The sequence below is a fragment of the Parasteatoda tepidariorum genome, chromosome 8 (genome assembly GCF_982258835.1).
Source record: "Parasteatoda tepidariorum strain Cologne lab strain chromosome 8, Ptep-v5.0, whole genome shotgun sequence".
In the NCBI taxonomy this organism is placed as follows: Eukaryota; Metazoa; Arthropoda; class Arachnida; order Araneae; family Theridiidae; genus Parasteatoda; species Parasteatoda tepidariorum.
The window spans coordinates 35,682,412-35,694,896 of NC_141762.1; the positions used below are offsets into that span (position 1 = coordinate 35,682,412).

The 12,485-nt window shown below is 30.7% G+C and overlaps 1 protein-coding gene across 8 annotated transcripts in view; it reads left to right on the forward strand.

Annotated features, from left to right (window-relative positions):
- Positions 1-12,485, forward strand: part of LOC122273047 (structural maintenance of chromosomes protein 6) — a 102,135-nt gene that overhangs the window by 45,894 nt on the left and 43,756 nt on the right. For all 8 annotated transcript variants that reach the window (XM_087150112.1, XM_087150113.1, XM_087150110.1 and 5 more), the window contains 3 exons: positions 4,518-4,682; positions 6,612-6,784; positions 7,925-8,106. In XM_087150112.1, coding sequence (XP_087006238.1) covers positions 4,518-4,682; positions 6,612-6,784; positions 7,925-8,106 — 520 coding nt within the window. The remainder of the gene's footprint in view (positions 1-4,517; positions 4,683-6,611; positions 6,785-7,924; positions 8,107-12,485) is intronic.

The following is a 12,485-nucleotide window of genomic DNA, read 5'->3' on the forward strand; positions in this document are numbered from 1 at the left end:
TTTACCAATTTTTTAAAGACTCTCCTGCTCGAAGAGAAGATTTTGAATCTGTAAATCCTGAATTCGTAAAATTCCCTTTAAAATTTTGCAAGCACAGGTGGGTGGAGAATGAAAAAGTTTTAGTTCGACTTTTAAAAATTTTGCCTGATGTTAAAACTTATTTGAAGGAGATAGAAAACAAAAAGTTTTATCGGCCAAACAATAAATCGTATACAATCTTATAGGACATGGTTAAAGATGAACTGTTTATTGCCAAATGTAATTTCATTTTACCTGTTGTGAAAGATGTTGAACCTTTCTTAAAATTGTATCAAACTGATAAACCCATGTTACCATTTTTAAATGGTGATCTCTACTTGCTATTAAAAGATGTGCTGAACAGATTTATAAAAGAAGAGAAGCTTCCAGCATCGTAATTGATTTACACTTAATACAATGTGTTAAGTATAAATCTCGAAGATAAAGAAATTTGTAAAGAGGCAACCAAAATTGATGTTGGCTTTGTTGCTAGAAAAGAGCTGATAAAGAAGAAAATTTTGAAGAATGAAAAGAAAACAATGGAATTTTATTTGAATTGCAGGCAATTTATATTGAAGTCGTCAAAAAAGCTAATTGAAAAGTGCCCACTGAATTTCTCTTTAATGCGAAATGTATCGTGCATTGATCAACAACAATGGAAGAAAACAATGGAATTTTATTTGAATTGCAGGCAATTTTTATTGAAGTTGTTAAAAAAGCTAATTGAAAAGTGCCCACTGAATTTCTCTTTAGTGCGAAATGTATCGTGCATTGATCCTCGTACAATGCTTGTTAATAAAGAAGCAAACTTAAACAAGCATCGAAAAATATTATTTCATTTGACCAATGCAGGTAGAGTAAAAGAAGAAGATTGTGATAGCATTCTGAAGGAATATGTTAAATTTGTTGAAGATTTTAACAACATGGATACTAGGACAAAATTTAGGCACTGCATCAGCGATAATTTTGATCCTAACGTAGATTGACTAGATGTGTTTTACTGTGAGTTTTTGTCAAGTTCACAATATCCCAATTTGTGGAACATAGCAGGTGGACTTGAAAAAGTCATTATTTCAAAAGAACTCATTGTTTCAGCTACAGTTGCACGTCAAAGATATCTTGCACATTTGGAAGAAGAGAAAGTAATTACAGCTAATAAAGCTAAGTTTGAAAAAAGAAAGCTCTTAGCAGAAAATGTTGATAATTTAAAGAAGAAAAAGAAACATTTGGAGGATGATATTCAAGAACTTAATAAAACTTCAGATGATTATTCTGATCAGGCAGAAAAAAAATGTGATCTCTCATTAATTTCAAAAGCAAATGCCTTAAGGCGCCATGCTAAAGAAAAAATGTCTGAGCTTAAAATATGTGAAGAAGAACTAAATAAGACATATGTCTTTAAAAAGTGTTTAAAAGAAATAATATTTTAAGATACTTTTTTTATTAATTTACTATTTTGTGCTTTTTTTTTTAATGTTGTAAATTTAATTTTATAAATAGCTATATTAAAATTATACTAAGTATATAATTTTCCCTCTCACTTCCTGAATTTATTGTATTGTACTCCTGAAAAACTCCTGAAATTTACTTTCTTAGAAAGAGTATGAACCCTGCATATTCATGTGATTTTTAAATCCTATAGCTTGATTCTTTGTAAGAATATGTCCTTAAATTAGTTACTATAAAATTTTGATATTCTTTATTGATAAGTAATTTAATTATAAAAAAATTATATTGACTAGAATTAGTATATAAATTGATATCTTACTTAGTTTTTACACATTAAATTTTCAAGTTTTTCAGTTTGTGTCACAATCACCCCTGCAATAAGGACCAAGCTTATTATAAAATGGAAAACTCATTTTTTACTCAACAATTTACTAAAATATTTAGTGTCAGCTAAAATGTTTTGGGGGCGGTAGGGGTTTTTAGGCAAGTTGGAATTGGAGTTGTAACCATTTTTATTCATGTTAGTTACATTGACATTGATTTTTGCAATTCAATGAATGTAATAAAGTGGATATTTAATATGCATAAACTCCCATCCTTAAAAAATGCATAAACTCTTTTTTCATTTTTTTAAAATTTAAGTTGATTTAAATTTATATGAGTATCTTGTATGTTTTCTTTTCCTTAAATTAATGGAACAATTTCCATTCATTATCAAACAATTAGACTATATAGATCAACTACACAATCTGTAAGTTAAATAATCTCCATAAAATTATGTTCTTTATTCCATTAGTATACACATAAAAACTATTTTATATTTCAGTATTATTAAAATTAAATGAAATTTTGGTCAAGTTTTTAATTTATACTTCAAAAACTTTTTATTGAGGTTGAATTTTCTGTAATAATTCATAGTTAATATTATATGTATTTGAATCTTAAGTTCTATTCTGTTTCCATCAAGGAAAGATTACCAAGCTATCGTGGCACCAGTAATTATATTTAATTATTGGATTTATACTTTAAACACTTTTTACCACAATACCAATAATACCTTTTACCAAAATTTTAAAATTGTCTGTGGTAAAGATACTAATTTAATATTTTTTTGCAGTTGTCAAAAGTGGAATAGTAAAAAATGTAATAACTTTTATATTTATTATGGTAATGTAAAAAATGTTTTAGATCATTGTGGGAATGCGCTCATTTTTTTAGTTAATCATAAGCTCACACATTTACTTCATTTTTAAACTATTTTTATTAAAATTTATATTTTCTCAAATTAATTAAAATACAAATGACCTAAAATGATCATTAATAATTTTTTCCTAAAAAAATTTTCCGCTCTAAAATTTTTTTTTTTAAAGAAAATGCAAATAGGTTGAAAATATTTTTGAATGAGAAACTAAAAATCATTTGTAAATAAAAGAAATGCTACTTACCATATATCATACAGTTACGATTTAAGTAATTTGAATAAATAAGGGAATGAATCACTACGTAAGATATATCGTAAAGTTACGATTTAAGTAATTTAAATAAATAAGGGAATGGATTATTACATAAAAAAGGTGAACAACAGTCATCGCAGGATTTACATAAAAGGATAAATAGAAGATCGTATAGTTTGAAAAAACATGAGTCCAAATGAGTTACCTGATCCTTCGTTCCAGATGGATCTCCAGATTCTGTTGCTGATCAATTGCTGTTGAAATTGAATCATAGAGGACACATGGTTTAAATTACTAACTTCACTTTATTTCGTAGATATCACTGGTAAAGGTTCATTGATGAAGATGGCTCCCTTTCAGATGGCATTCAATCGCCCACGTGTAACATGAACTTTATATCATATTTTTGAATCAGATGAAACTTCCTTCTTTTTATAAGGGAAATTCGAGAATCGACTTGTAAACATCAGGATCATCGTAGATTTAGTGACTGCTACTATGAAAACTCGCCAACTATTGGCGACAAGGAACACGTGTTGAGCATCTTAATTTGCTAACTTTCAAAGTGAAATAGAATGTAATTTATCTTTAAATTCATTTGATAAACTTTAATTTAAATATATTTACATCTTGTACTTGTAAAAAAAAGGGTGAAGGGTCAGCTATTCAACTGGAAGGCTAGCGTCTGAAAGTTTTAAAGAAATGAGAGCGTTGTTTCTCTCATACCGTGGCTTCCTCAACTGACGCCAAGAAGGCACGCGAAAAGGAGCAAAACGCTACTCTGTTAGAGTTAAGATGGGAACCATCAATATGGAAAAATCAATTGATCAATTTAAATTTAGTAGAAGGCTATTCTGGTTAAATGAACAAAAACTGAAAAAACTATTGAGTTGAATATCGCCACACATGTGATGTAGCAACATCACACCATGTATTTAATGGTGTAAAAACTTGCAAAGGAAGTTGAGGTTACTTTTAAGCACTGGTGAGACTCATTTGGAAACAATTTATTTATTTTTGAAAATCTGATACTTAAAATAAAGTATTGACTTAATTCTTACACATCATTTTAGGTCTTAAATCTAATTCTTTTTGCAGAACAAATATCAGGATCAGATCATCAGAAAACTGAACATCATTATTTGAAACTCTTACAAAAAACTGTATCATATTTAGGAAAACACTGTTTTACTTATAAATTAAGCTTAAAATAAAATTTCATGTTAATAAATCTTTGAATTGTTTGTTCAAAAACACTATTTTTGTTTCTACTTATATCTAACACGTGTTAATTTGGGAGCTCTATTTCTACACCAGATACATGCAAAAGCCATAATTTAAGCTTAAAAGTAGGGCTCTACCTATACATGGGAGTGACCTTTATATAAAAAAAATTATTAATATGAAATGCCACCTTTTGCCATTTAAAAGAGAAAAAATGATATGGTTGATATCTTTCTACACTGTAGCACAGTTTAGTTCTAAAAAAATTATTAGCACTTAATTTGAATATTGTACTTGATTTTGAGTACCTATCTAGTTTTGTTTTTCTAATTGTTACCGATTCATAATATTTTTTCTTTCTTTCTTTCACAGAGATCAAACTGATTATGAAAATGAAAAACGTCAAAGAAATGAAGAAATTCAAAAACTAGAAGAAAAACTTTCAAATGTTGATATTCGAAAAGATGAATTAGAAACAGAACAATTTCGTTTCATACAAGAGCAAAGCTCGCAAGAACAGGAACTTCAAAGATTGAAGTAAATTATTTTATTTCATTTTTGCTAAATTACTTTTATTTTTTAACGCTTATCACCTTTTTGCCATCTGCAGAATTAATGTTTACTTAGATCCCTTTGTACATTTTAGTGTATAGGGCATGCAACCGTCTTCCGTATGCTCTTTGGTCTCTGGTTGCCTCTAATTCACTAAATCATGCCTTCTTAGTCTTCTTACATTTATCTTTGCAATGTCATTCTAGAGCTTTCTCTCTTTCATCTATCATCATTAGCTCAGGAAAGTGAATGAAATGTTATTTTCTTTCTTAACATTCTTAACGAAAGCCTCTTCATTGCAACCTTCTTTTGTTAATTTCTTTTTCCAAAGTTGATTCATATCTTATTTTAAGAGCGAAAAATGTAAACAAAAATTTGAAAAAAGAAAAACAATTATTTTTTTAAGCTTCCATCAATAGATTTGGAAAGTCTATAGATGTCTGTTTTTCTAGGGTGTGTAGCATTATTAAAAATTGCTTAAGGGTGCTCATTTTCGATTTTCGTCCTTTAAAAGCCCCTAAAGGTGCTTTTTTTTATTGGGCGTTTTTAAAAAGTGCTTAATTTTCCTTTTTTCAAAATAAGATTTTTTCTTTACCATGTTGATTTTTGCTATGAATTATGCAAAAAGACTCAGTTCACATTGTTCTATTCAAAGTTTTCCTAATTGACTCAACCCCAATAAATCTACTTCAGCGTTTTGTCAGTCCATAGCGTATAAAAAACGCCATTCGTTTTGCATGATTCAAAATTTCTTGATTTTTGACAATTGTCAAAAACAATGCCTAAAGGGATTTTTTTTCGACATGACGGTTAAAACAAGATAAAACCGTCAATTGTCAAAAAATTTCCAACCTTGCCTAATTATGATATTTTTTTAAATTGCTTAAAAATATTTTTTGAGTGCTTGAAAAGTGCTTAAAAGGTGCTTATTTTTTGTTGAATAATTTGGCTGCACACCCTATTTTCTAAGCCGACCAGCAATTTCAACACCACAAGCTAAAATTTTTCTGACTATTGTATTATACAGAGCTCGTATGCACTGGGAATTCTCAGGGGTAAAATTTCAGAAAGTCTTCAGAATTGATTCAATTGATTGTTTCTTGATGCAGAATCATATCTGCTTTTGTTAAAAGTTTTCTGCTTTTATAATATTTTATAGTGAATTAATAGCCTCATACAATTGTTTTATACTGACAGCAGACAATTATTTTTTTTTATGAAATGGATTACAACTTTCTTTAAAATTTGTATTACTTTAATTTTCTTTTTAAATTATTATCACTCAATTAAGTTTTGCTATCTGATTGGTGTTTATCTTTCGTATAATTATTTTTTTAATTAATGCTAATTTATTGGCTTTTAATTGTTTATTGCATTTTAATTTTTAAAAATTTAACTTCAATTATACATAAATTATTTATATATTTACAAAGTCTTTAGCAAAACTTGGCTGAGTTGATTAGCCTGCAAAAGGACCAAGGATGTCTGATATTGGTCCTTTTTAGATGGTTCTATCATAAAATGATCAAACTTCATGTACTGAAATGGGTCATGTTTATGATTATTTTATTTAGTATGTGTGCACGCGCATATACTTGTTTAACATGATTATGCTCATATATCGCATCCTTGCCAATTGTGTTGTGTCTCTAGCTGTTATATGATTTATCATGCTGTGAGTGCCAGTTAGTTGACATTTAAGAGTCTGTATTTAAAACAGCTTTTATGACTATAAACCTCATTTAAACCATTATTACTAAAACTATCGTAGACAATTATGATTAATGATGGTTTTAATAATTTAAAAAAATTGAATTTTAGGCATTTTTATTGCAAGAGTGCAATATGATAACCCAAATCTTGCAGACTCTTAAATTTCAAAAACTAATTTTAAATTACTTTAAAATATTTTAGAGCAGAAATTGGTGATTTAAAGAGTAAAAGAAATATACGGCATAACCAGTATTCTCGAGTGAAGGACTCAAAAAACAATAGGCAAATTATGTTTGGGGAACATACTCCTTCAGTTCTTCAAGAGATTCAGCAAAATCAACGTAAATTTCGAAAAATGCCCAAAGGTCCAATAGGTATGTCTTAGTTCTCATTTACATCAAATCATTCTTTTTTTCATAGAAATAAAAAAAATCTGTTCATTTTCTATAATGTTATGCCATTTTAAAGATTGAACACATGTATATTCTTCTACATAATTGCCATTTTGGTCTCTTCCTTTTTGAAGGTGTTAGTTTTGGTAAACCCATATCATTGCTATGTTCTTACGAACCTCATTTTTTTCTTACGTCCTAGGTAGTCTGTCCCTCTTATGCAGTAGTTTCAATGGAGCATTTTACAGACCTTATAGTCTGGGTTTTGCATTTTTAGTAAACCCATATCCTTGCCTTGTTCTTACATGCCTCATTTTTTTCTTACGAGCTAGGTAAACTGCCCCTTTTATGAAGTAGTGTCACTGGAACATTACACATACCTTATAGTCTGGGTTTTACATTTTAGGTAAACCCATATCCTTGCCATGTTCTTACAAATCTCATTTTTTCACTGGGTTTTGCACCCAGTGACTAAGTTAAAAGAAAGTTTTTGAAAGCTTGGTCAGATCTGAGGAAAAACTGAAAGATTAAATACAATCTAAGGACATGGTGGAGAGTTAGAATGACATGAGCATGCAACAACAGCATCTACTAAAATGATTATTATGTAGAAAAATATTAAACCTCTTAAATGATTGAATATTACTGAGAATAAGTGCATTTTGTGTTAAGAACTTACTGTTGGGATTGCTTTCGTAGCTTAAAATGAAGTTACTTGATGAATTTCATTGAAAAAATTCTTTTTTTAGTAATACTATTCTGAATTGATTGTTCAATTTAGAGTTTTGTTTGTACAATAAGAATTATATGAATTAGAAAAGCCTTATTCAATACAATTAATTTTAAATACTCAATAATAATGAAAAGAAGAGAAAAAATATGTTTTTTCTGTGTTTAATATTTTTTATACTATCATGATTAGAGCAATCATATTTTATAACAAGGAAGTTACAATACACAAATTTGTAATGTCCTGTTCAAGAGATTCTTTAATGTTGTATGCTAATAGTTATGATTAGCATACTTTTTTTTCTTATTAAAAAAATGAAGCTTTCTGCAAATTAATTTTATTTCTGTAATTACTTATATTTAATGTGCATTATTTTAACAAAAAAAATATAGGTTTATATATTGAAGTTAAAGATTCAAGATGGACTAGTGCTGTGGAGGCTTGTATAAAACCTCATATGCTTCGGAGTTTTTGTGCTGATAATTCTGATGACAGTAGGTTGCTGACACAAATTTTACAGAAGTATTATACAGATAGAATGCCCTCTGTTATAATCAGTCCATTTCTTTCTCATGTGAGTGTAAAAAAGAATTTATTTGTTATTTGTAATTTCATCTGATAGATTAATAGATTGCATGTGATAATCTTAATTCATCAGCAGCAATATTTATTTTTCCTAAATAACCCATCGCTGTCCAGTTAACAATATTTCAATGGTGTTTTTGCTAGGGGGCTTATACTAATACTTGCTAAAAGCCCCTCAGTTACTACGTAATCATTTCTTATTTATTGATGATAAACAGATTGTATTATCAAAACCGAAAATTATTCAATTTATTGCTGCTTTATTTATGAACTTATTATAATCAAAGCAATATATATATTTATTACAGAATATAATATATATATATTATGTTGTGTGAAAATAAAACAGAAAAAAGTAGTTTATTCTTTACTTGATATTAAATCAGGGGTGTCAAACTCAGGGCCCGCGAGCCGCATGTGGCCCGAGGTAAACATTTTTGTGGCCCAGTCAATATATCCGAAACAAAGTAAAAATAATTTGGAAATGTGAATTAGAAACGAAACCAGCATATAAAATTATAATATACTTTATTTATAAACTATACGGATTATTTTAAATTGTACGCTCGAAAATGTAAAATTCTAATTGGCTGAAATGGAGACCGTTTCACATTAAGCTATCAATTAGATAGTACATATTCAGGTTTATCGTACTACAGCGAGGTAAGTTGGTTATCTTGCCCCAAGGTTCTCAAACAATTCTAGGATTCAAAAGAAGAAATATGTAAGTTTTTACGTACTAAAAATCAAGATACGAGCTTGTTCTCCGATTAAATATGGTTGCAAGATTTATCTTTTATGGTTGATATAACCCAACTATTATCCGATTTAAATTTATTGTTACAAGGCAAGGATCAGATCATTACAAACATGTTTGACATAATTAAAGTATTCAAATATAAACTATTTCTTTGGGAAAGGCAACTGAAAAATGAAGATTTAGCGCACTTCCCAACGTACAACAAAAACAAATCTAGTTCAGATGATACTGCATCGTAACAAAAGTAAGCAGAAAAAAATTTCTAATCTTAGAACAGATTTTGAAACAAGGTTTAAAGATTTTAATTCTTTGGAAGACAAATTTTGTCTGTTTTCTTCGATTTTCTCAATAAATATAGACTCAGTACCCAGTTATATTCTTCCTTCCTCAATGGCACGACAGCTCCGGGTGAGCCCTGGCCTTCTCAATCAACTTCCTCCAGGCCTGCCTCCGCCTGGAGGTTGTCTTCCAGTTTGAGACTTTTAAGACTGAAAAGTCTCTTTCCACGCAGTCGGCCCATCTCAGCTTTGGTCGACCTCTGGGCCTTGATCCGATGGGCTGAGCCAAAAAGATTATGTTTGTCGAACGCTCTCTGTTCATTCGAATGATGTGACCAGCCCATTTAATTCTTTGGATTTTTACATACTTGACAACATCAGGCTCTCTAAAAGCCCGATAGAGTTCTGTGTTTGAACGTCTGTACCAAGTACCATCAACTTGTTTGCCCCCAAAAATGGATCTTAGGATCCGACGTTCAAAGATTCCCAAGGAATTCTCATCTTTCTGTGTTGTTGTCCAAGTTTCTGAGGCATATGTTAGGATAGGTCTGATTAAGCATTTATAAATTAACTGTTTAGTATCTCTTTTTAGTAGGTTTGATTTTAAATATTTTTTTAATCCATAAGAACATTTACTTGCACTATTGATTCTTCTTTGTATTTCGGGTGCGATATTGCCATTAAAGTTGACTTCAGAACCAAGATTTTTAAAAAAAAAACTGTTAACCTTTTCAAACTTGTATTCAAAAATTTGCAAGTGAGTTGTAGAATCAGTTATTCTGGTGCATTGCATATACTTGGTTTTCTCCTGGTTAATAGTGAGATGCATTTTTTCTGCCTCTTTTTTTCCATGGATAGAAAAGCTTGCTTTAAGTCAGATTGTGTTCGCGCTATGATGTCAATGTCATCGACAAATGCGAAAATTTGTACAGACTTATGAAAGATATGTCCTCTGGTATTGATTCCTGAATCTCTGATAATTTTTTCTAATGCCAAATTGAAGAGTAGGCATGCCAATGCATCGCCTTGCCTTACACCATTTTTTACCTCCATTGGTTCCGAGAAGTCATTTTGGATTTTAACTTTCTGCATGGTCTTACACAGTGTAAGTGTGGTGAGTCGTACAAGCTTGTCCGGGATATTGAATTCTTGCATAGCTTCAATGAGTCGCTTCCGGTTTACACTGTCGTAAGCAGTTTTGAAATCCACAAATAGGTGGGGGGTACCAATTCCAAGTTCCCTGGTCTTTTCCAGAATCTGTCTTATGCAAAATATTTGGTCAGTTGTAGACCTGCCCTTCCTAAAACTGCACTGGTATTCACCAATGATGTTTTCTACATAGGGTCTGCTAAGTCTGTTAAATAGAAAAATAGAATTTTTGAGAAGACTTTATATGCAGTGCAGAGCAGGCTGATACCCCGGTAGTTAGAACATTCAAGAATGTCTCCTTTTTTGTGTATAAGACAAACAGTGCTGTGTTTCCATTCTTCAGGGAGTATCTCTTTTTCCCATACTGATGTTAGAATATTATGTATGGCCTTTAGCCCATCTGGTCCTGAGTTTTTGATGAATTCTGGTGATATCAAATCTGGGCCAGGAGCCTTGTTGTTCTTAAGTTTTTGAACTGCTTCTTCAACCTCAATCATTGAAAGAGGTGCAATACACTCTTGCTTAACGTTTGGTGAGCAGGACTCTGTCTGAACGCACTCTACGTTAAGTTGATTGTCGAAGTGTTCATTCCACCTATTAAGAATGTCAGTTTTATCGCTTAAAATATCTCCATCTTTATTTCTGCAAAGGTTAGTTCTAGGTTTGAACTCCTGACGACCAAAGTTAATGCCACGAAAGAAAGCTCTGCTCTCATTAGACCCTCGGAGATGTTCGACATCCTTAAAGTGGTCTTCGTGAAAAACCTTTTTCTTCTACCTATGAACTTTCTTTTCTTCTCTTCTTGCAGTTTTGTATTTCTCTACTGATGTTCTCGAGTGTTTTTTACTGAGCATCATATTATATGCATCGTTTTTCAGGGTGCGTAGCGTTTGTTAAAAGTACTTAAAGGTGCTTTTTTGGGGATTTCGTTTTTAAAAGCTTTTTAAGGTGCTTTTTTCAGCTGGCGTTTTTAAAAAGTGCTTTTTTCCGAATAATTTTTTTTCTTCCCTTCAGTGATATCTGGTGGATCCCATGCATTTCACGAAAAATGGGGAGTTTGCTACGTAATCATTCACGCGGACTTCATGTCGTACCCACGTTATGACTTGCGCATGCGCACACTTGAAACCGAAACCCGGGTGTTCCAATTCGGATAGAGAATATCAGATCCTTATGAAATGTTTTTATTTTTAATTCATTTTATTTTTGTTCTTGTTTATTTTATTTTACTTCTAACACTTTTTTTGACGTAGGGGGTAACGGTACTTTTGTTCTGAGTTCAGGGTCAAGTTGAATTCACTCGGTGATGTGGGAAAGTACTGATTGTTTCGATTTACGCCTGTTTCTTTTGGGGGTTTTTTTTTAACGCTAAAACTATTTATAAAAAGTTTTTGTTTTTTAATAATATCATTGATTGAATATGAATTTTTCGAGTGCTTGAAAATTTTTGTAAAGTGCTTGAAAAGTTTTTAAAAAGTGCTTATTTTTGATTCAAAGATTTGGCTACGCACCCTGGTTTTTTCTTTGGGTCGCGTTGCGACATTCTGTATCAAGCATATCCTTTTTCTCAGCTCTTTTTATTTTGCTTATTACATTATCGCATGTGTCCAATCGCATGTGTTCTTTGAAAGAAGTCCACTTTCCATCTATGCAATCAATATTTTCGATTGCTTTTTCATCAAGCTTCATAGTTAGTTGGGACTGAAAGTCATCCCTAACTCTAGGGGTTTTTAATTGTTTGCAGTAATATGCAAGTGGAAATAATTGAGTTTCAGTACTACTCAAATTTGAAGGCAAAATTCATTGAAGTGGGTGTGCTTGAATTTTACGAATATTTACCGCAAGGTTTGAAAATACTGGAAAATTCGCATATAAAATTATTTAGTATTATAGAATTATTTTAATTAAGTACTGATCAGTGAGAGCAATTATTTTCTGTTAAGAATGGAAATAAATCTCCTGTCTGAAACCGTATTAATAACGCTCACATTGGGTCAATTTTGAAAGTGGTCTCGGCCAATAAAATATCTCCCCGAAATAGAAAAGATAGTAGCAGAGAAGAGATGTCAAGTATCAGGACGTAATTAATAATTTAACTTTATATATGTTTATTACAATGTACTATTCAAAATAAAAATATTTGTTTCTATAAACATTGATTTTTTTTGCGGCCCACCAAAA